This window comes from Brachyistius frenatus, unplaced genomic scaffold, assembly GCF_029030835.1.
Source record: "Brachyistius frenatus isolate BFR_SWC_R1_liver_20210118 unplaced genomic scaffold, ASM2903083v1 Contig_3, whole genome shotgun sequence".
Taxonomy (NCBI): domain Eukaryota; kingdom Metazoa; phylum Chordata; class Actinopteri; family Embiotocidae; genus Brachyistius; species Brachyistius frenatus.
In genome coordinates, this window is record NW_027210602.1 from 8546111 (window position 1) to 8570372 (window position 24262).

The window sequence follows — 24262 nt, forward strand, 5'->3', positions numbered from 1 at the left end:
GGTCCATCTACACAGGAGCACGACAAATGTCAAACATTGCTCATCCTGCACTGAACCCAAGTCTGATGAGGGAGGAAGAGGATGAAGAAGGTGGTGAAGGATGAAGAAGAGGGGGAAAATGTGTTTTTTTTTTTGCTCTGATGTTGCTGCTCACGAAGGCCCTCCTCCTCCTGGGACTGAATCAAAACCTGCTTCTCCTGAAACCCTCCCACCTTGGGGCCCCCGGTGAACCCCGCCCCCCCCCCAGTAAAAAAAAAAAAAAAAAAAGGCGGATGAGATCGAGGACTTGATGGCCAAGATGGAGGCAGGGCGAGCCCGTTGATGGCTGGAGTGATGATTTCCTTCACACACACAGACACAAATGCCCGCACTCTTCCTCACACCTCCTCCCCACCTCCCCACGGCCCGGGCCCTGCAGGCAACACACACACACACACACTCGATTTCTACTTCACGCACGCGCGCACACACACACACACACACACACACACACACACACACACACACACGCACACCATGGTTAGGCCTCCAATTAAATCAAAAGTGGTTTGTTTTTATTGGTCTTTTGCGCTGACAAGTGGGCTATCATTCTGACGGCTCTACCTGTCAGTGAGCAGCTGAAAATTCTCCGTTGACAATGCCCAATGCTTCCAATTAGGAGAGAATCAGACTCCTGGTGCGCTAGCCATCTTTCTACCCCCCCCCCCCCCCCAGGCCCACCTTCCCTCCCTCCCTCCCTCTTTTCTTCTGCACTCGCTCCACGATCCTCAACCATTCCCCCTCTTACTCCTGCTATCCGCCGTAATATCTCCCTCCTCCTCCTCCTTCTTTCTCTCCAGGAGAGAAGAGGGTCTGTCTCCGCTGCAAATTACCGACACAAAACGAAGGTGGTGGCGGCGCTGGCGCTGGGAGCTGCCGGTCCAGGGCCCTGTCAGCATTAATGAGACGATGAAGGTTTATTTCGCCCGCATGCATGTGCTAAATTCTTTCTTGTGTGACAGCTGACTGGGAAATGTGAGTGTTAACCTTATAAAAGATTCAGCGGGTTCTCATTATTTTCTGTCAACTCCAGTACCTGATAGCGTTCAGGTGCATCATTTGCATCCCTGACTGGTCCGAGGTGCAGCAGCAGCTCCAGAGCAAGCGCCTTTCCTCTTTTTCTTTTTTTTCTCTTGCCTTTTTTTCCTTTTTTTTTTTAATGCTGTTTGTTTGTTGAGAGGAGTCATCTTTTTAACATACATCCCCCTCGAAAGACACGCTTTACTCCGTGTTCCAAAACGATAGAGATGCCAAAGTTTATTCAAAGGCGACACACATTTTTACAAAACATATCTAGATACATATTTAACACGCCTGCTCAATTGAGCAAGTAAATAAAATGTAGCACAATGTTTTCTTCTTTTTTCCCCCCCCCTCTTCACAAAAGCCTGGAAAGCTGAGGAGGCCCAGCAGGCATTATTAGTAGTAAAGCTTATGGACAGGATTCCAATAATGCAGAGAGGAAAAACAAAACAAAATAAAGCACATGTCTGCAGGTGGATTATTAACACTGACAGGTCAGTGTATACACCACTACCATGAAACTGCACTTGGTGCCAGTTTATTTTGTTTTGGGCTTTATATTATTGATACTTCTGCACATATTAAAAGACAAGTAGCCGGATCAGAATATAATGTTAATAAGCTATCAGTATTGGTGTTGAAAACTTAGATTAAATTAAATATTACAGCTGTCATCTCAAGTCAGAGGAAAAACAGTCTACTCTTCACTGAAATGGCCCAAGGGTGGCAACTTTGTTTTTGCTGCAAATGTGAGGGGAAGGTGAGCAGCTGTTTAGACTGGATCAATTATAAAGTATGATTTAACCAGGTGAGCGGTGAGGAGGCAGCAACTGACCGATCACGGTCTATTTCCTGAAAACATCCGTTTCCTCTCTTTAACATTGATCAATAATGTCTTTCCACAATGTGTATGGTGTGTGTGTGTGTGTGTGTGTGTGTGTGTGTGTGTGTGTGTTATCACCAGGGTAACAGTTGCACTGGCCCTCAAATTCTGACCACTTCCTGAAAAAAAAAAAAAAAATGGAGCTTGCTTGACCAGAGCAACACTTGTGTTCAAAACCAGCAGCAGTATGAGCCGAATCATTACACTACACTATACTATCTACACTACACACAGACAGTTTCAGTCTAGCTGCACTGTCTTCTGCCAGAAAACACATTTTAAGGGTTTATAAACTTCACGAAAAAAGCTTATAATTTTAAAATGCAATTTCAAAAGACATATTTTAAACACATCTAGTGGCCAGAGAATTTTAATTTTTAAATCAAAATGTTTTAATCAGCCAAACATTTATATCTAGTTCTGCAAATGGGAGGATTTACAGTTTTTCTCAATTCTATGTTGTTGTAAATTAAATATTTCATTTCTGAGAACTTGTGATGGCAATTTTTCACTTTTTTCTTAAAATTTTAAAGATGAAGTTATTATCAAAAAATAAGAGACAGGTTAATAATGATCAAATTGATCCATAGTTGCAGCTAAAGTCTTTGTAATGAAAAAACAACAACCTTGTTCTCAAATCTGGTTGGTCAGCGTGCAACCCTTTACAATTAATACAAAATCTATTTTATTTTAATTTTTAAACTACCTCTTAGTTGATTTGGGAGTAAACAAAGCTGTAAACTTTTTTAATCTAAAAATGACCCACTTTATTTATGCTACATTTTGATGGACAAAGTGCAGACAGATAAACAATTGAAAATAAATGAAGTGAATGAGAACATTGGGGGTCTTTTAAGAAACAAATCAGAATAATTAAAGCTTCTCTAAGTTTGAAAGGCCATATGATGACCAGAATAGAGGAAGAAGTCAGTTTAATCACCTTATGATTAATTCACTGCAACATTACTGGAGCCTGTGGACGCAGTGAGGATAAAGAGAGGAAGACAAAAAAAAAACCTGTGAGAGAAAGCATCAAACCACAGCTCCTTTTCATGCACCAGCAGAGGAGAAAGAAACAGCTAAGTCAGGGTGGGTGTGTGTTGCCTTATATCTGTGTTGTCCCCGCCTCATGTGACAGCTTGCAGCCGTGATGGGACCCCATGGGAGCGGGGAGCGGATTCACTAACCTGCCGGTGTCTGAGACCGACGCGCGCCTCCAATCTGGTGGTCACATGGGGTGGAAGAAGAAGAGGAGGTGTGGGGGTGTCGATGATGACGGGAGGGGGGGTTAGTTAGATTATTAGGGGCTGTCGAGGCCGTCACGCGGGGCAAACTGTTGTGCGGGATAGAGCTCAAAGTCCGCACAATGGCATTTCACGCGCCTTGAAGTTCTGCGTCACGCTGTTTGGACTTTGTGTACAATTACCAAGGACTATTAGATAGTTAATATGTTCCCAATGAATAGTGTTCAACGGCAAGATGTTGTTTCTTCCCAAGAGAAAAAAAAACCTTTTTATTATATTATATGTAATTTCGTCTGAAAATATATTTTTGTTATTTAAAAGGTAAAAAAAAAAATATTGTCAGTGGACAAGATGGATCTACAAAGACTGTATATGGGATTTTAAAGGTGACATTTTTAACTAAAATTAAACACAAAAGGAAACATATTGAATGATAAAAAAAATAAAATAGCAAAATAAAGAAAACAGTCCTTTGAAATAAATATTAAAATACAATAACAATAATTATTATTATTATAATTTTCGCCGTCTTGTAGCCTAAAAAAAAAAAATCCCTATCGAAACACAAATAATCTGATAAATTAATCAAAACTAAATAAGAGTCAAGTCAGTGATGAGGCTGAAATCTAAAGCGTTGAGTAAAAATCTGTATAGCGGCGGAGGTGGGAAACAAATACAATGAAAGAAAGGGAGTCGAGAAGAAAAACAGCGCGCCGATCCACATAATAACCCCATTATAAGCCTCATCAATGATGTAATGAAAGCAAACAGTGTGAAAATTGCCTGTAAACAGTTGGATCTGAGTCTCCTGATGAATTCAGTGTCTCTTTTATCAAAGTGAGGATGAGCCAGGGAGGAGACGATGGGAGAGGCAGGAGGGGAGGGAGAGTGGGCGTGTAGGGAGGTCCACTTCCAGCTCCCCTCAACCAATGAAGGCTTGTCACAGGGGACTCACGTGGACGAGGCGCTCTTAAAACCTAGCTCCTGACTTTTCCTCAAGTTCAATTTTTTGGGATTCCCTCCCACCCCGATCACATCTCGTCCCTTTACTTGCCAGTTGTGACTACTTAACCCAGTTTACCTTTCCTTTTTTTTTTTTTTTTTTGCTTGTGCGGCGCGCATCGCCTCGTTCCGCTTCTTCCTCTTTTACTGCCGTCTTTTCCTGCTGCAGCTCTCGGACTCTTTTTCCTCTCTCGCCCCCTCTTTCTCTCTACTTCGTGTTTTTAAAAGGTTTTGTTGTTCCCCTTCAAGGAATGCGAGCAGTTTTCCTGTGTGGCCACATGACGAGCTGCTGCCCTGAAAACCCTCCTCCGGTCCCGTCTCAGGTCTGACGCGTCTGCACCTGTCCATGGTGCTGAAACGCATTTTCCCGAAGACACCGATGCGCCGCCGCTGCTGCTCCAACATTTCCAGAAATAGTCTTTATTTCTGGGTCTTTCCGTGTCCTGCAGGTGAGATCATTTGAGCAGGAGCTGGCTCATCTTCCCTGAAGTCGGAGTTGATCCTGAAGGAAGCCAAAAGAACCGATTGTGACTCCAGCATTGATTTCAGGAGGACTCCTCTTTTTTTGTTGTTGTTGTTGACTTGTCAAAAAGAAGAAAATCGGACGCATGGACGCTTGTTGTAACGCAGCTTAGCCTGGAACTATTTTGTCTATACAGACCCAAAGAGGTAACTGGAAATAGCGGATGAATAATCTTCATTTGTAGCGTCTCTAAAACATTTGTGTTGGTGCGGGGAGGGGGTCATTTCTCCTCTTCTGGATCAGACTGAAACAACCCCCGTTCCTCCCTGAAAATAAAACTTGTCCTGAATACCAAATGGTAGTTTGAGGAGGCCTCATCAAGACAATGGAGGCGTCCGCCAATGGGTCCAGTTTTGGCATCGACTCGCTGCTGTCCCACAGGCCTGGAAGTCCGGTGTCCAAAGGGGACAGCCTGGTGGGGGAGTGCCGCTCGCCTCTCGAGTTCAGCCCGAGATCCGACGTGGAGAGCGGCTGCTCGTCGCCTCCGTCGCCTAGGAGGGAGTGCGTGGAGGAGGTAGCCCAGAGGCAAGGTCACGGCGTTGGCCTGCCGCCGCACCTCCAGCATGCGCAGATATCGGCGGGGTCACAGCAGAGGACCGTGACCTCGTCGTTCCTCATCAGAGATATTCTCGCGGACTGTAAGCCTCTGGCTGCCTGCGCGCCCTACTCCAGCAATGGACAGCCGACTCAGGAGGTGGGGAGGCTGGCCTCGAAGATAGCGGACGACTTTATGGAGAAAATCCACAGCAACTCGTCGTCAGACAGTGAATATAAAGGTAAGGATGGCAGGCTGCCTGCTGGAGCCGCAGTCAGGAGGCTTGGAGAGATGAGCTGACACTGATTTGGCCCTGTTGTGCTCACTAGACCTCCTCACAAAAATATGATTTATTCAGAATTATTGTTGCTGTATGAAGTGCTGTGTCGTTTGGGACTTTACAGAATATATTATTAAAATATATTATTCACCATTTTAAGACTACATTTTGTTGCTCGGCTGCTGCTCGCCTTATGTTATTTGTTTTTTCGGGGGCTTTAGAACTCATTTTAAAACTGTTTCTTTGAACAGAGCTCATTAAATAATGATTAAATAATAAATAAAATAAAGGGGTCATGGAGAGGTCTGATATAAAATTTGGGGTGCAATGTGGAAAAATGGGCATTAAGTTGCAACAACAACATTAATTTTATGCTATCCTAAATATTTAAGTGTTTTACTGCACCGATTAGTAATTATAAAAACAAGAATTAACTATAGCTATAACTGAAATATATTATTTTAAATGGATGTTAAATAAATTTCTAATAATTGGTGGTTTTACTGTCAAAAATAATATGTTGTGGAAAACAGCCGCATCATTAAACTGACACTGTGTGATTAGTATCAGGACACCGGAAGCCATCAATAAACAAAGATCGACCTCTTCGCGGTGGTGACAACATACAGATGTGTCCCGGGACGGTGACAGGCTGAATGAGTTTATTTTCATGAAGTTATTAATTTAAAAAAAATAAATAATAAATCAGCGGCTGTCTGCACGCGCGCCTGGTCCGTTTCAAGCTTTTGGATTAAGCAGAATATCCAGAAAGCATCTGTTGATGTCAGGGAGCCACGAGTGGAGGAGATGACAGGGTCGCCTCCAGATAAATGCCATCAAGGGCCTCTCTGTTTCCAATCATGTCAGCCATAACAGACATGTCACCTCCATTGACAGTTTAATGAAGCGGTGCCTGGAATAGCACGAGCGCAGTAGACGAAGGGAAATAACATCAAACTTAATTCACCAGAATATAATTATTATCCCTATTGATATTAATGTTGTTGTTCATACATCAGGTAGCCCGTATATGTCGTTGTTATATTTATTTGTAGTTGTGTATATATATATATATATATATATATTTTTTTTAATGTCTAATTCGCTGTTCCTCGAAGATATCGATACACACCGATGAGGCCCCGCGTCATCAATTTCTTCAACAAAATCCCGTTTGTGTACGCGCGTGTGTCCGCGCGCTCGCGCCGTGTCACCGGGTGGATGGAGATGCTTATCGACGCGCTGATTGATGGAGGGAGCCGCAGGGCCCACGGAGCGCCTGCACGGCAACTTTGATTTCCACGAAACGCACCTCCTGTAATATAGCAGGGATTTGATGCAATTTGTCCTCGGCGCTAATCAGATTTGTAGGCGCGCCGGGCCGCCCGACTCCTCATTTCCACTCATTTCCTCGGTCCTGTGAAGTTCCTCCGGTCGCGGTTGAAAGGCTCGTCCTTCCCTTGTGGCTCAATTAGGCGGATTATTGTGCTTCTTGAGACGACTCAACTATTCAAGTACCAAAGATCTCTCGCTTCCTCGCTCGCTTCCTCGCTCGCTTCCTCGCTCTTTTTCTTTTCGTTCTGGTTTTTTTTTGTGTGTGTTTTTTCTTGTTGTCGTTCTCTCTGTCTCTTTCTCTCTCTCTGTCTCTCAGAGAAGTACTGTATATCAATGCTCGCCCTGACATGACACCACGGTGCAAAAGAACAAAGGCTGAAGGGAAGAATATCAGATTGGAAGCGCGAATATTGGAAGAGCTTTTCATAACAATTTAAGGCCAAATCAAACACACCCCATACAGCCTATAGGCACTGTCTCCATTTCACACTCTGCACAGAAAGTTAGAAAACACAGCATGCTGGTAAAATATATATATATATCACACGTGATTTTTAAATCCTTTTAAAAAAAATAAATGTTTAAAGCTGTTTTTTTTTTTGACAGTTTCTTCAAAATTAACTACGCTTTGGAAGCAGCTGTTCAAGCAGTGATTTTTAAAAATAATTCAAAATAAAACTTCCGGCTTTATTTTCTGTGGTTGGGGGGGGGGGGGGGAAACAACGGGGAACGTCAGTATGAGAGGTGGGAGGGGAGAGGGGGGGGGGCCTTTCATACTGACGGTAAGCGTACTAAAATTACATTTAAAAAATAAAACGCCATATAAGTAACAAAGTAACAATTCTGGCTTAGTCGCGTCTTTGAAGGAGAGAACACGAATTTTTAGTTTTTTTTTTAAAGCACATCTCACATGACATTCAGCTCAAAGTGTTTCCCAATATATATATAAAATTTTTTTTAAAAAACTCCGAAGTTATGAAAATCCAGTTTTGCCTTCATCCAATATTTTAGTACATATTGTTTTCTTTTATCGAATTTCTACTACATTATAGAAAGGATCTTAACATTAATAAAATGGTACACGACTAGAATCATTCTCTTTTTTATTATTTACAATTTTTTATTTTTTTCCACTAATGTGTGCCTTGTAGGATGCTGCTGCCCAGATTTATTTCCCTCCCTGTGGAGGTTACAGTCAACACTAGGAGAGGCCTTGGCTCCGGTTTTAACCCTCTTCTCTTCTGTCTGTCTGTCTCCTTTTGTTTTGTGTTTTTTTTTTTCCGGCGTGATTTCCGTCCTCCAGTGAAAGAGGAGGGAGACAGGGAGATCTCCAGCAGTCGAGACAGCCCTCAGGTCCGGCTGAAGAAGCCCAGGAAGGCCCGGACGGCCTTCACAGACCACCAGCTGGCCCAGCTGGAGCGCAGCTTCGAGCGGCAGAAGTACCTGAGCGTCCAGGACCGCATGGAGCTGGCTGCCTCCCTCAACCTCACCGACACGCAGGTCAAGACCTGGTACCAGAACCGGAGGTAAGGACGCTGCTGCTGGTGCTTCTTAGGAGGGAGGGCGGGCGGGCGTGGGGAGGGAGGGAGGGAGGGAGAGAGAGAGAGAAGTGGGGGTGGGTGGGGGGGGTTCGGTTTCTCACGGCTGGCTCATGACCCCTGTCCGCCTTGTTTTCCTTTCAGCATCACCCAAAGGTGGAATGAGTTAACGTCATACGAGTCCCTGCCGTTTTGAGTATTGATTAATCTGCCATTTTTTTTCTTAATTAATTGATTTATAGTTCGGTTCTTATAGATGGGAAAAAAAAACCCAACATTACAGTTAATTCTTAAAAGTTTGTCCAACAGCAGCATCCACCCAAAGAACTTCAATTGTAGAAGACATAACAATGAATGGACATACTTGGTGATGTGGAACCAGTTGTGTTGATGAAATTCGTTTTTTCAACAGTTAAATTATAATATCAAAATAGTTTCTGATTAATTTCAGCTAACACAGGTCACAAAGAACATTTCCAGTAGCCAGTATGATTGACATCACCCCTGTGGTGTGATTTTCACTTTTAAATTTTTTTAACATCATTTATTTGATTTGGATTTTGAGCTCTTAAGAAAAAAGAAAAAGATCAAATTATAGAGGCATATTTTTCCTTCCACCAACCCTAATCCTTTTTATTGTAGGGCTGGCACTCCTGTCAGCTTTGAGTTTATTTCTTTAATGTTCAGCATCTTCATGCAATCAGATGACTTTTTTTTTATTACTTTTTTTTGAAAGTCAATTACAATTAAAGTCACATGACCCTGTAAATCGTTGGAAGCGGAAGTGTCAGGTTTTTTGTTTGTTTGTTGTTGTAAATAATCTAACCAGAGAAACCGTCTTGTGAAAAAACTGTTTTCGGTTGAATTACTTCAGCATGTATTTGTCTCCAGTTCTGACTCTGCGGCAGCTAAATGACATAAATAAATATAAAAAAACACAACACTTTGGAGTGTGAATAATGCATCATTGCATGTGTGCATATTAATAATTCAAACAAACTACTATATCTACTCAATTATCTTTATTATGAATTATTCACCTGCATGGAGTGCACACTGGCAGTCTAACAGACATGTGGGTGTGAATACAAGTGGCAGGTTGGAGATTTCGGTGATTTAAAGAGGGGGAAAAAAATAAAACTTCTAATTGGATCCCAGGTAAACAGATGCTGGATATTTTAGCGTGTCAAACACTGCAAGAATTTATAGATCTGCATATGCTCCAGGGTAAAGCCGCATTTATCTCCTGCAGGACAAAGTGGAAGAGGCAGACGGCGGTGGGACTGGAGCTGCTGGCGGAAGCAGGGAACTACTCCGCCTTGCAGAGGATGTTCCCATCCCCGTACTTCTACCCGCAGAGTCTGGTGTCCAACCTGGACCCCGGAGCGGCCCTCTACCTGTACAGAGGCCCCACGGCGCCGCCGCCGGCCCTGCAGAGACCCCTGGTGCCGCGGATCCTGCTGCACGGACTGCAGGGGGGCAGCGAGCCGCCGCCCCCGCTGCCCCCAATGGCCGGCGTGCTCCCCCGGCCGACGCAGCAGCGGTGAGCCGGACACGACTGAGGTGGTTTTTTTTGTTGTTGTTGTTTTTTTGCTGGCAGCTTGGGACTCGTTAGAATAAATAACACAAAGACAGAAAAGATAAAAACGTGACGACGACGACGACGAAGAAGAAAAAGGAAACAAAAAAAAGATGAACACCATGTGATGACCCCGGTGGACGAAGCTGAGACTGAGACTCCAACTGTCTAATTAGAGTTTTTTTTTGTTCTTTTTGTGTTGAGGGGTGGGAGGGGAGGTCGGCAGGAGCTTTATTTATAACTTATTTATTTTTCAATATGAATCAGAGCATCTAAGTTATGTATTTATTTAAACCCAGTTTCAGTATTCAGTGTTTTTCCCAACAGATTGATTCTAATTGTTGGTGGCACTTTGACCTACAGTACAATGCCAATTACACCTTCTATTGGCATTATTATTATTATTATTATTATTATTATGGGCGTTCATGAAGTGGCAAAAGCGGAAACGAACAGCCTTTCGTGTGATTTTAATACAATGTAGGATCCAAAGGAGCAACGAGTTCAGCTTTTTTGTTGTTGTTGTTTTGGTTTGTTTTATTTATTTTTATTTTGTAAATCTGTCATTGATGACGAACAAGCTGATCTGCAGTCCTAAACCTGTACATAAGAATATTTTGCATTTTAACCGAAAGAGACTGATTTTAAAAAGAAACTTTTTGGTTGTTTGTTTGATCTGTTAGTGTGTCTTTTTCAGACCACGGTGATCCACTTTAACTTAATAGGCTAGATTAGCCATCAGAAACTATACAGGCGAGTGAGTCAGGGGAATAATAATAATAATTAAAAAAAAAGGAAATCATTTAAAAAAATTAAAAAAAACCATATTGTGTGCGAGAGGATGGACTACCTGCCTGGACCCACCTATAGGGACACACACGAGAGGAAAGAAATAAATCTATATAAAGTCTTTTTCTTGTTCTTAGTTGCAGTTTTAGTAAAATTGTCAAGTCATTTATAAAAAAAATAAATAAAAAAGCAGTTTTATCCCCACAGAGCGGGACATCGGGGAGGCAATCACGTGAGTGGTTAATTTTGTATTTTTTCGATAACCAAACTGGACTCGGGTCCGCGTGCACAGGTCAAGCTGCGTGTTGATTTCGATGTATTTGAACAGACGTTGTGCATTACTTCTGTTATTTCATATGAAGCCGTGATAACCCTTAATTGTTATACTCTCCTTTGGTGAAAATGTATATTGCAGATATCAAACTTGTGGAGTGGTTCTCGTATATTTCCTGGATCGTTTTTTTTTTTTTATTTGATTTTTATTTTTTTTATTTTTCGTTCCTCTAACTTCCCCAAAATTTTCTCCCCATTTCGTGAAGTTCATTTTTTTTTTTTGTTGGTGAAATTCACAGCAGAAGTTGAACAGAAAAAGGGGGGGATTTGATGTAAAAGAGAATTACTTTTATAAATGTGGAAATAAAAGTCTTTCGTTTAATCACGTGGCTGCTGGAGTATGTCAACACGTGGACGTTGAGGCTGGAGTTCTTCAGAGGTGGACATAATGGCTGCAACAACTGGTCGTCTAATGCAACCAATAGGAAAGCAGCTCGAAGCTGCGGGCTGTTGCACTATTTTTTTTTTTTTAATGAAGCAACAGATTTCAAGGTCATTTTCAGCACTCACACATAACTTTAGGAAACAGATGGCCTTCGTTTAACATGATTTCGACGTAAAAGCTAAATAATTTAATGTAGAGCTGTAGACATTTTTTTTTTTTTAAATGTGACAGTTTGATACCAAAATAAAAGCTCGTGTCCAACCAAAGTAAAAGCCTGTTGTATCTAACCAAACCAAAATAATAATTGAAAGAGGAAAAAGCTTGAATTGACATATCGCTTGATATTTTGTTAAAACTTTGTTTTTTTGTTTTTTTACGAGGAAGAGATTTGAACAAATGTCAGTGTCTTTGAGTAAAGGTTGAGGAGATGCATGGTGCACTTTCAAACATTCAAAATAAGAAGGGGTTCGCAGGTTCTTACGAGACAAACGTGTTTGATTGAATTTGAAGATGTCTCTCAAACTACTTCCCTTCTGTGTTTAGTTTCGTGTCGTTGATTTAATTTGTTTAATGTTGAGACGTAGTGGGGAGCAGTGGAGCACGTGCTTTAACATCCCTTTTCTTAACCTTTTCAAAAAAAGCTGCAGAGCGACATGTGGACAAATGTTAATGTGATTCTGTGTTAATTACAAAAATATTTGCCCTTATTAGGCTGCTTATTAAATTTTGATTCCACCTTCGTTTATTTTGTCTTTTCGTGCGCGCAGTTTTGATTGCAAAGTGGTGGAAATGGTTTGATTGGAAATTGACAGAAGCGCGCACACGTAGCGCATGCACGATTAACCCCCCTATTTCTCTCTCTGACACACACACACACACACACACACACACACACACACATTGACACACACATGTTTAAAAGTGCAATCAAAGATCAATTCCAGCTAATGTCTTTAGAGAGAGGCCAACAAAGCAGAAGGGTGTTCTGTCCAAAATGGAGCCACAGTCTCCTGTCACCCCTCCCCCTCTCCCTATTCCCACTTTCCTAAATTAACAGCAGCAACTCCAATTCGTTTTCCATAAACAATGCAGGAGATAAAATATTAATGTCATGTGCGCAATTGTTTAAGTGCCTTAAATGATCCCCATTTGGAAATTGATTGTTTCCATCCTTCTCTTTCCTTGAGGGTGCTGGATGTGTGCTCCTCTGCCAAACGGCTCCAACAGCTGGTGACCGGGCTGGAGCTGACTGCAGACCGGGGATCAGCGTGGGGACAGCTGGTCAGCGGCTCCACCACCGCCACCAACCCCCCTCCATACAAATTTTTCAACCAGCCACCCGTGCACCAGCCTCGCTCTCCCCCTCTCCATGTCTGTGCGGACCCAAGTTATTCGGCCGTGGCGCGTTGGGGGTTAAAGGAGTTCAGGCTGACGGACAAGACTTGGCGTGTAGGATGTTAACGATTAGACAAAAGACTTTAATAGGTTTTAATTGAAAGTCGATAATGGGTTTGATAGCCAGCTACCCCTGCTGTCATCCACGCATGGCACCTGTTATGTGGGGCCTCCACTTAGTGGCTGACCACGCCGTGAGATATCAGACTGACGGCCTGATAACTTGCGCTTTTATGATGCGTAAAATTGCATTAAAATTACAGTTAGCCGAGCCGGCAGGTTTGAAGCACTGGGAAAGTGAAGAAGGGAAAAACAAAAAACAAATCACCTCCCAACTTGCCAAAAGATGATTATAGTCCCATCATGAGGACCCGTGACCGATTCAGTTAACGACGGCCCTTTTTATGTAAAGGGAGTTATACTTGCAAAGTGCACAGCTGATTATATAAGGCCCTCGTGCGTCCTGTTGGATGACTCGTAGATTTTTTTTTTAAATTTTCTTTGCATGTGAAAGGCTGGTGGTAAATCCCCCGGCTCTTACCGTGGATTGTCCCCGGCTCAGGGTTAATGAAGTGCGGATGGAGTCTCGTTGAGCTCCCGACAGACAAAAAAAAAAAAAGAAAAAAAGAAAAGAAAAGGCTTAGACCCAGAGGATCAGTGACTCTGCTTAATCCCGTGGACTCCTAATAATAATAATAATAATTCAAAAGAAAAAAAAAAACTAAACAAAAAAACCCCACAACAGCCTTTTGATGAAATTAAGAGTAAATCAAAGCGTAATTTGCATTGTGCTCGCGTGTGAAAGCTTTTATATTTCCTTTTCTTCCTTTCAGAGGACCAATGAGGCACATCTGCAGCTTGCATTAAGACGGTTCCAATGCACTGCCAGCGTTTTGTTTAAGAAAAAAAATCCGCGGGGGAAGATGAAAAATAGATCAATTAAAATGTTCAAGAAATGCATGGCCTATTTTGCAGCTTTTTCCCCTCCAACAATGGCCATAAACGAAAAGAACTAATTTCGTGTGCATAAGCGAAATGTGCTTTCACATGGGCTATTATCTGCTCTTATAGTCAGATAAGAAATTACATAGATGTATTCCCACATGCCTGTATAGGCTCTATGTCTCACATAAGTTACATTTAGGTCATTTTGGAGTAACCTTTGAAGCCATCATAGCACACAAGTGTTTCAAAACAAAGCAAAACCACTTTATTACACACAGATCCTCCTGTGTATTCCTCCAAACAAAGTGTTTAACTTTCCTTTTTTTTTTTTTTTTTTTTTTTAAAAGAACCCAAGACAAAGATTTCTTTTCTTCCACATTCAGGCCTGCTCCCCCCCCTCTCTTAATAAGATGATAAAAAATAAATAATAATAAAAGGCTTTTCTTATATACATAAAAAACATTTAAAGCAAAATAAATGAGAAACAAAAATACGCATTTCAGTATTTTTAAAATATGGCAGTCTGTTTTAACTTCTAGTAAACAAAATGTAAATAGGCTACAGTGATATTTTACATTTGCTGAATTTAAAGCAGCAGGCGGAGACAAGTAGGACAAATATAGGTACTGACCCCAGCCAATCCTCATTATTCCCAATATTTATTCTCTTTTATACTGGAATCTACATTTAAAAAGTCACCCAACTTCCTTCACCTCACTGAATTCCTCTGGCCCAGCAGCTGAGGATGAGGGAGCAGACGAGGAGAAAAGGGAGGCGAGCGTTAAAATGAATCTGACTCAGCAATGAACAGAGGCGTTTAGAGAGATGAGCTACATGATGAAGTATCAGCAAGCGTAAGAGGGGGAGTGTGAAGGAGTGAAAGGAGAGCAGCAGCCTCCCGGTTAGAGATCCGCTCCTTGCCTGGAGGTACGGGGGGCCGCGAGGAGGAATGAAAGCCTCCTCGCGGAGTGGAGGGGGAGATAACCCCACTAATCATTTCCTCAATATGACGGGGGAGAACTACAAACTCGGGTCAGGGGCGCTGGGATTGACATCCCAATCTCGGCAAATAATGAAAGCTTTCCTCTCGGATCACAAGGAGGGTTAGGGAGGAAGACAGCAGAGGAGAGGCGAGAGAGAACTGGGGATAGACGAGGGGAAGAAAGGAGGTGGGGCTGCTGCTGCTGCTGCTGCTGCTGCCACGCGCACACACACACACACACACACACACACACACACACACACACACACACACACACACACACACACACACACACACACACACACACACACACACACACCTACCTGAAACCTCTTATTCTTACATTTACACTGGCCTGCAGGGGAAAGGGAATATCCCCGAAGACGGACTGAAATCAAGCACGTGGTAGTTGGAAGATGACCCGTTCAGGCATCCGTTAAACCACAAAGACTTCAATGTAACATCCATAAAAATGACGGGCGACACAAAAACTACAAGACCGTCTTAATGCCTCACAGATGTAGACTTTTATGACTTTGGATCAAATGTATCACGGCAAACGCTCCGTTCATTACAGTCAGCTTTGTCTGGCACACGTAGCTACCCGCCATCGCCACGGTACGTAGGATAACTAACATTAAGGCTGACTAAGCAATGTTTGCTGAACAGGAAGAAATTCGTTTTCGGTACACAAAGCTAAGAAATCACCACATAAGCTAAATTGGCAGCTTTTTTTTTTTTCATAGTGTTACATATTTATAGTGGTTAAAGCAAATTTCTTCTCTGGCGGCACCTATGGTGAAAAGCAGTAATTGCAGCTTTGTTTTTGGACCTCACTCCTCAGATATCCAAACAACGTGCCATAACATTTTTTTTTTTTGAATTCACACTTGCTTTTGAAGTTTCATCGTCCAGTCAACGATCTTTGTTTATTTGGCCGTCATAACTGTTTACTCACAATGTTAGCACGAGTCACAAAAAAAAGGTATACTGTCTCACACACAAGTGAATGTGAAGAGCGAGCCTGTTGCTCGAGTTAGGATTTTTTCTGGGAATGTCGCCACCAACACTGAGCTCATTCAGTTCAACAATACTGAAAATACAAGGGCCATCATCAGGGGGCCACAAGCCTAATCACTATTCTGTTAACTAATTAGGCAATTTTTTTTTTTTTTAATTTTTTTTACTGTTTCTGTTCAGTAATTATATTAAAGATTTTTATTGAAATAAATATTTGTTGAATAAAATACCATAAAGTGACAAGAAAGCTAGATATTCTTTCAGAATTATGGAACATGCTTTCAAAATATCGTCGACATCTACAACTGTGCTAAAAACTAAAATTACATTTATAAGCAGTACACATTGTGTCCCTTGCAGCGTTGGTCTATTTTTTTTTTTTTTTTTAAACAATAGCATTACCTGATAATGTTGGCTGCACGGAAATGTTTTGGATTTTTTTTAATAATAAATATGATGCCCAAATTTCAGTATTTAAATCAATAATCTATGAAAATAGATATGAAAAACAAAAAAATGTCTCTCGAATACAATTTCTCATTTAACAATGTAAGTCACATATCAAATGACTAATTATGATAATTGATTAATTTAGTCTAAACACACGAGCTGTACAAGTAGGCTTACTTTGCCCCAAAAATATTATAAAATGAGCTATTTTACCGAGGAAATACAAAATCAAAGATGAGGATTAGCATTCTGTGCTAACATTGGTGCTTCAAAAGGCCAATTTGGTGCTAAAGATACATTTCAGTTGGTGTCCAAAAAGCTGTTTGTTAAACTGCCCTGAAAACAGCACGTGCTTTACTCACTCAAAAAAACCGAGGACACGGTCGCTCTGTCAAGAAATATAATACAATTTTAGAATCTAGATGTTACAAAAACACACCAGAAATTAAGATCACAACACAGCTCATTCATTAACAAGGTAACTCCTGATTTTCTTTTGATATAATTTGTGTCCCGTTTTGCTAGGGAGGCTGTACAGCTCACAGCAGGGGGCTGGTGTAAGCCACATTACTATCAGATGACAGATTATTCAATCAATACCTTGTTGTGTAACGGCAGGCTTCGCCGCCTGCCACACTGCTCTCTCAGCAGCCGCTTTGGTCAGACGACATGGCGAGAGAAAAAAAAAAGAAAAGGAAAAAAAAGAAAAAAAAACCAAAACAGCCCGGGGCTCGGACCCCCACCGGCCAACCAGCCTTGCAAATGCCTCTGGGACCAGACGACAACCTCAAGCAATGAGTAAATCTCTCACTGATCTGTCCTGGACTTCCACACAAAGACATTCAAGGAAATAGAAAAGCCGGCCATAAAATCCTGACACAAATTTGTCTCTTTTTTTTTGCCTCGGCATCCGCAGTCGACACAACGTGATGAATTCAATAAGAGCAAAACAAGAAAAGGATTACACGGATGTGAATTAACTCGACTGCTAACTTGTGATTCATAGAGAAAATAAATGTGCTCGACAACGGCAGACGTTTCACTCTGGCATCTTCTGCCATTTTCAAAATTTGTAAACTGGAAGCTTAGATAGGTAAAAAAAATATTATAATCACTTAAGTGATCAGACCATTTAAAAATACATTTTAATTCCACTCTACTTCTAACGTCATCAATTTCCTTATAAATCTGATTCTTCAGAGTCTGAAAAAGCAGATTTTGTGTCTTGAACGGAGCATAATGTACTATTTATAAGTGATCCCTGCATACAGCTTATACATGTCGGCCATTGTCCGTGATCTGGTCTCATTTGAAAGAGGGCTCAATTAGAGGGAACAGGCAGTTTCTTGGACACCTCGGTGGATCGTCGGGGTCACTGTCCGGGGCCACGGGGAGGCCTCTCCCCACATAAACATAAAGGGAGGAAAGGCCATCAATAAGTGATGAGGAGTGGTATACATGTATTTTTAACGGTGCTTCTGTGTGATGTCTGGCAGCTCTCACTCTCACACTCTGGTCTCCTGGTGGAGGGCAGAGAGCAGAGCAGGACCACACTTTTTTTTCTTCTCTTTTTTTTTTTTTTTTGCATTAGGCCCTCCTCCCTCCCTCTCTGTGTTGGTCGGGTGAGGGAGAGGAGGGGGGCGGAAAAATAAAAAGGGAAGTTGATGGCTAATAGGTGTCTACTTAAATCAGCGGGTTTGTTGCTGTTTGTCCGTGTTTTAAGGGGAGTTTGGAAACAAAGACCTTCACGATGTAACCAAGATGGAGATATTTGCATGTTAGTAAAGCTGAATGATGTGACTAAAACCAATGTATTAATATTCTTCCAACATCCATATATGTCATGATACCAATATGTCACGTCCATACAGAACTCTTCACGGGTGTGAACTAAATCTTCAGAGCCGGAGCTAATGATGATATTATTATTGATTAGCCTGTCAGTCATGTTTTACCATTAATACATTGATAATTTGATCAATAAACTGCCAAAGGTGTCTGCTTATGTGTACAAAGTGCTTGATTTATCCGGCCAATAGTCAGAATATTAAACTTACAAATGTATAAAAAAAAAAAAAAGGAGAAAAGCAGCAAATCCTCACATTTAAAAAAACAGGAACCAGAGAACCTGAAAAAAAAAGATTGACCTAAGAAATACATGCAAGAAACTTGTATTATAGTGAAACAATATGAACACAAAATCAACCCCGGACACAATTATTGGCAACCTTGACGAATATTTGGTTCCAGAATATTTGGCAACAATTACAGCCTGTAAACCTTCGTGGTAGACAACTTCTCGCACCCGTCTGCTGTTTCTGCCACTCTTTGCTATGCATTCAAGAAACAAAGGAAAGGGGGAAAAAGGAGTCCTTTTCGCTGTGGCAGATTTTGTCTCTGTCCAAAGGTTTTCAGGGGATTTAGGTCAGGACTCATTGTTGGACAGTTTAAAACAGTCCATCTTTTGTCCTGCTGGTTGTTTACTTTGGGTCTTTGTCCTGCTGAAAGACCTTCGCCCAGTTTTCCGACAGCGGGTAACACACTTCTCTGTGAAATGCCTTGGTAATCTTCTGACTTCATCGTTCCTTTGGTGCGTTTAATGCCTTCAGTACCAGACACAGCAAAGCAGCCCTACAGCATGAAAGTACCTCCACCATGCTTTAGTAGGTAGGTTGTTCTTTTCACTTATTTTGTCACCTATAAACAAAATGATGCCAAAGACCTCCACCTTGGTTTCATCTGTCCATAGAACACATGATCCCCACTTTTTTTTTGGAGAATACATTTGCACCTTTCTTTTAATTGTGGCCTCCTTGGCCTCTGCCCATGAAGTCCTACCTCCCGGCTGAAACCATCACTGCAGATCGCTCCAGGTCAGCCTGAAGCTCTTTTTGCATGGCGTTTGTTCCTTCAATAACCGACACACACTTCTCTCATTGAGTTTATTCTTCACGCCACGTCCAAGAAGATTACATTACCAACTGTTGAAACAGGGAGAGCATTTTATTTTGTTTGAGGAACCAATTTAAATTCAAAAGTAAAAAAGGTGCCAATAATTGTGCCCAGTGCATATTTCATGTCTGTATTATTTCTCTAAATGAAAGCATTTTCTTTGGTTTGTAAAGGATAACACTTTTTTTTTTTTTTTTTTAAATGTTATTTGTTATTTAGGGAGGTGGACCATTATATGAAAAATAAATTCTGTTTTACAAGCTGCTATATTCATCCAAACAAACTGAAAACCCTTGATTTTCTTCTTACAATATCGTTACATCGAGGATTCGAGTCTCAGCTCTGGATAAATTATGGGAAAGTTGCAAAGACGCCGAGGGAGCAACACTGTGGTTTCTGTCAGGGAGGAAATGATTGATGTTGCTTGTAGCCTACAGGGGAGCGAGCAAGCACACGACAATCGATTCAATCAGCGATGGCAGGCAGGAATACCAACACAACCTCGGTTTGATTTACATGTCGGAGATTTCACTGAATAATTGTCATTATCAAAGTGCAGGCAGCCGTTCGACGACTAATACATCGCTACAGACACAATCACATGTTAGTGTCGGGCTCTACCGTTGTAAAAACTGTGTAATAGTTAACCTTTGAGTGTAAACAACTTAACATTATGTCTGTGTTTATACAATTCTACATATTAGAGTTCAATCAATAGATTATATCAAATATATTCCAATTACATGAATATAAAACAGAGGAGAAATATTTACACATGATATCAGCTGTCCATCAAATATGTGTGGAAGTGTCCACATCCAAGTACAAACAAGAACATGATACACATTCCTGTGTTTGCATTTGTCTGCTCACACGCAGTATTTATGTGTACCTGTGCTGATGCAGGGTGTCAGGTGGATCCATCTCAGGGCCAGAGACGGTGGAGAATCAGTCGAGAGTGGACAGGTTGGAGACTTAAAGGGGGGCCAAAGAGCCCCTAATTGGACAAGTGAGACTGGTGGCGGTGAGGTGGACGGCGGGGAAGACCATCTACCTCAGTGACCACTCCTTGACATGCCATTTGCCTCTGAGGACCCCCAGGGCTGGCCAAGCAGCTGCCCGACAGAGCCATAACTCCAGGCCACGGCGAGGACCTCGGGCTAACAAGCCGATAACGAAAGACCGGTGGAGTGTGAGTGGGAGAGACAGCAGCGAGCGGTAAAGCAAGAGCAGGAATAGGCCGGGAAGTCAAGAGGAAACACAGATGTGCTACGACACTTTTCTGCTTGCAGAAACTTTATTCTCTAACGCGCCCAGAAGCCGGAGATCTCACGCTGCCGAGAGGATGGCTTTAATCGCAAAAGAAGAAGTGTGGTTTCCCTGCCTTGCTCCGGATCGTAATGCTCATTTCATCATCAGACAAACTGACACCGATATATTTACATGGAGAGGGAACAGCAGAGGAATTTGGAGGCATGTTGCCTGGGAGATCAGAGGCCTGGTTTATAGGAAAGAGGCAGCACAAACAAACAACAGCAAAGGCCCCTGGCTCTGCGCGCACGCACGCACACACACACACACACACACACACACACACACACACACACACACACACACACACACACACGCACACACACACACACGCACACGCACACACGCACAAACGCACAAACACACACGCTCACAGACACCCACAGACACCCACGCTTGTATACACCTGAGTGGGGGAAAAACACACTCTCCCAGGTTTGAAGTTTGTCTGGAGTGGCAAGCCGAATAAAGCGTGATGCCAGGTAGGAGAGAAAACCAGCTTCAAACGCTTATCAATACAATTGGCTGTGCCAGGCGCAGCAGTTTAACCTCTTTAGCACGCTGGGTGTCTGCTAACTGGATGTGACGCTTTCTCTGGAAGGCGCCTTCTGTGGTGTCGTCTTCACAAAGACTCACAGGGGCCTGATGGGTACTGAGAGTCCCAGTTTAACTGTGCAGCGCCGCGTCCCTTTGACAGTCCCCAAACTCAGCCGCAAAAACACCCCAAGAAAACACAACAAATTCTCCCACTTGCCTGAGAATAAACAATAAAAAAAAAATAATAATAAAAACACAGGTTGTGATGTGCAGCAGAAATTTGCAAAACAGTAAATAGTGATTCAAGTGCTTCTCACAACAGATGTCTCAAGTTAGCCTGTTTATGGGAATCAACTTTTCCTGACTGCTCTCATAACACTTTTTCCTAAGAATATCAACATCCTCTTACAGGCGGTAAAGGACAAACACCGTGAGCCATACAAAAAAAATTCCAACATATTTGTAAACATTGACACGAGTACAAAGATAAACAGGCTCCCTATAAAAATCCATCACATCAAACATTTTTCTGCACGCCACTGCAGCATAATTTATAACCTGCATCTCCATCTCACTGTAAAGATTTCCTTATATATATATATATATATATATATATATATATATATATAATATGCAATTACTTCCAGTGTAATTACCCATAAACACATGGTTTGGGCAGGTTTAAAGGCTGAGCAAAAATCATATTTCATCACACGCCCACTGGTCAAACACAGTCATCTAATGGCCTCAATGTATGTCACGTATCCTGAAGAGTGAGGAGGAGGAAGCGGGAAGAAAATGAATTCATTAGGCGCTTCCAGTTTGCCAAGACGAAGAAGAGCTGGGAGGAAGAGGGCAGGGGGCTGCCAAGGATGTGGCGGAGGCACGGGGGATTGCAGCTGGCGGGCGGGTGCGGCAGCAGCCACAGCACCCCCTTGATCCAGTGCAGAGGCAGGTTTGAGCTCTGCAGACCCGGCGGTGCCAAGACGACAGCGCCATCCAAACCTGGAAGCATCATCCCCCACACGGACAAACGGTGCGCGGAGAGCATGCAGTATGTAGATGCATGCAGGCACACAAACATGTCCTCACCCCCCTCCCCCCACCCACCCACCCACCCACCCACACACCTCTGACAGGCCGTACATAGATGTTTCCGTGATAACTATGACAATGTCAACACATACTGCTGCCTAACTCACATCCAGAGTCATAATGAACTAGAGCCACTGAGCCTCCATTTCTTCTTCTGGGCTTCTCTCTGACAATTTGCAGACTGCTTCTGGCTCCGGGATGCATTCTGACCCCCACGAGGAGAAAGAGGAGAAGCGGCAGAGTTGGAAAAGAGGCTCAGACAGTAGCAGCGGCTGAGTGTATGTATGGCACGCTGATCGGGATGAAGAGATGTGTCACTCGGTAACCGGGCTCTCCGTTTTACTGCCACGTCGGGCGGTGTGACCCCACAGAGCTCCAGTCCCCTTCAATTAGGCCCGGGAGAGGATTAGCAGCGAGGGGAGGCGGGAGGAGAGGCAGAGGAGCAGGGGGAGATGGCTCGCAAAGATAGAGTAATTGGCGCGGCTAACGGAGTATTAAAGAAAGGGGAGGTTGAGTCATAAGATGCAGCGGAGAGAAAGGTGAGGAGGCGGCGGGGGGTGGGGAAGATAGACCGGCAGATACGAGGACCCAGGCGGAGCCGGTACAGTGTGGTGAGGAGGCAGATACACAAACAATACCGAGGAGTAACTATAGCTCAACTGAGGCTCCTATAGAAACCACGACACAAACAGTCAGACTGCAGACGGACAGGCTGCAGGGCGGCACAACATGGAGAGTCTCTGCGTGTGATGCTCTTCTTCCAAAATTAGGTATTTCAGAGAGAGAAAAAAAAGAGACTTTTAGGATTTTTTTTTTTGCATAAAAATAGAACAAAATGTAAAAGTGGCCCTTTTCAGGTCTGTGGTGAAAAGGCAGTGTGTAAGGTGGTCTGTTAAAGACACAAATCTGATCCACATGCATATTGGTCAATTTTATTAATCAGGTGTAAATGTCTTTAAATTATTTAAATATAATGGTTTTCTTTACATTGCAAAAAAAAAATTATTTCTAAAAGACAATCTACAAGCTGGCTGATTCACACTGGAGTGACTTTTTAAAAATATGGAGGAGTTGATTTTTTTTTTTTTTTTAAATAAAATGTCACACAAAAAAACTTGTTGATGTGTCTAGACTTGTCTTAGAGCCCGCCTGGATTTATGAGGCCGATTGCGACATCAGGGAGTAAAAAAAAATTCCAATATCAATATATTAGCAGATATCTCTATATCTATACATATTACGATTTATGCAATGATCCCTCAAATGTGGTTATCAAACATTTTTTGACACTTGTGACAAATGGAGCCAGGGTATTTATAGTTTATTGTCCACACTGACATCAGTGCACTGATATACTAAGCTTCATTGGGAATTACATTTTTTTTTTTGTATAAATAACCTATATAATAACAAAATAGAACAATTTCGTATTTACTACAAGCTTCTTTTTCTGCATCATGTTCTGCAAAAAACAGTTTTCCTATCAGCCAACTGATAGAAATGTATCTGTGATAGGCTAATGAAATATATATATGTACACATATATATGTCATTCAGGCTCTAATATATATACAGTGTGTGTAGGTATATCCACAATACATACAACAGTGAAATTAAAGATTTTCCCTATCAAGGATCTGAAGAAATCATTTAAAAAAAATGTAGCTTGTTATTGTTTGTATTCACAATGTTGATTTCACTGAATGTATTATTAATCTGAAGACTGTCAGAGGATGTTTAAAACAGCCTACCTAACAATAATAAAAAAAAACCTGTCTCACGGACCATCTAAGCATGACCTGAGAAAAGGGAAAAGGAACTGACCTTTGACCTTTACTGTGGACTTTGTGCGACAATTGTGAAAAGCCCAGTATATCCTGAAAACCCGACAGAACTGTGCGTCACATTGTTGCTGCTCATCTTCGTTACAGCAAACCTCAACCGCAATTACCAACAGGGGAGCGCTGCACGCCCTCGACGCCGAGAGGAACCGCTGTGACAGCTCTACTAAATGAGATGGAGAGGGTGACGGAGCGAGAGAAAGCCATGAAGAACTACTGTACAGGTCCCGGCGTCTACGTACACAC

At 42.3% G+C, this 24262-nt stretch overlaps 1 protein-coding gene across 1 annotated transcript; it reads left to right on the plus strand.

Moving 5' to 3' along the window:
• Window positions 1–4154: 4154 nt before the first annotated feature.
• barhl1b (BarH-like homeobox 1b) lies at window positions 4155–12223 on the plus strand. Its single transcript, XM_069705392.1, has 3 exons — window positions 4155–5490; window positions 8168–8390; window positions 9655–12223. The coding sequence occupies exons 1-3, from the start codon at window positions 5040–5042 to the stop codon at window positions 9947–9949; spliced, it is 969 nt and encodes a 322-aa protein (XP_069561493.1). The 5' UTR covers window positions 4155–5039; the 3' UTR covers window positions 9950–12223.
• The last annotated feature ends 12039 nt before the right edge of the window (window positions 12224–24262 follow it).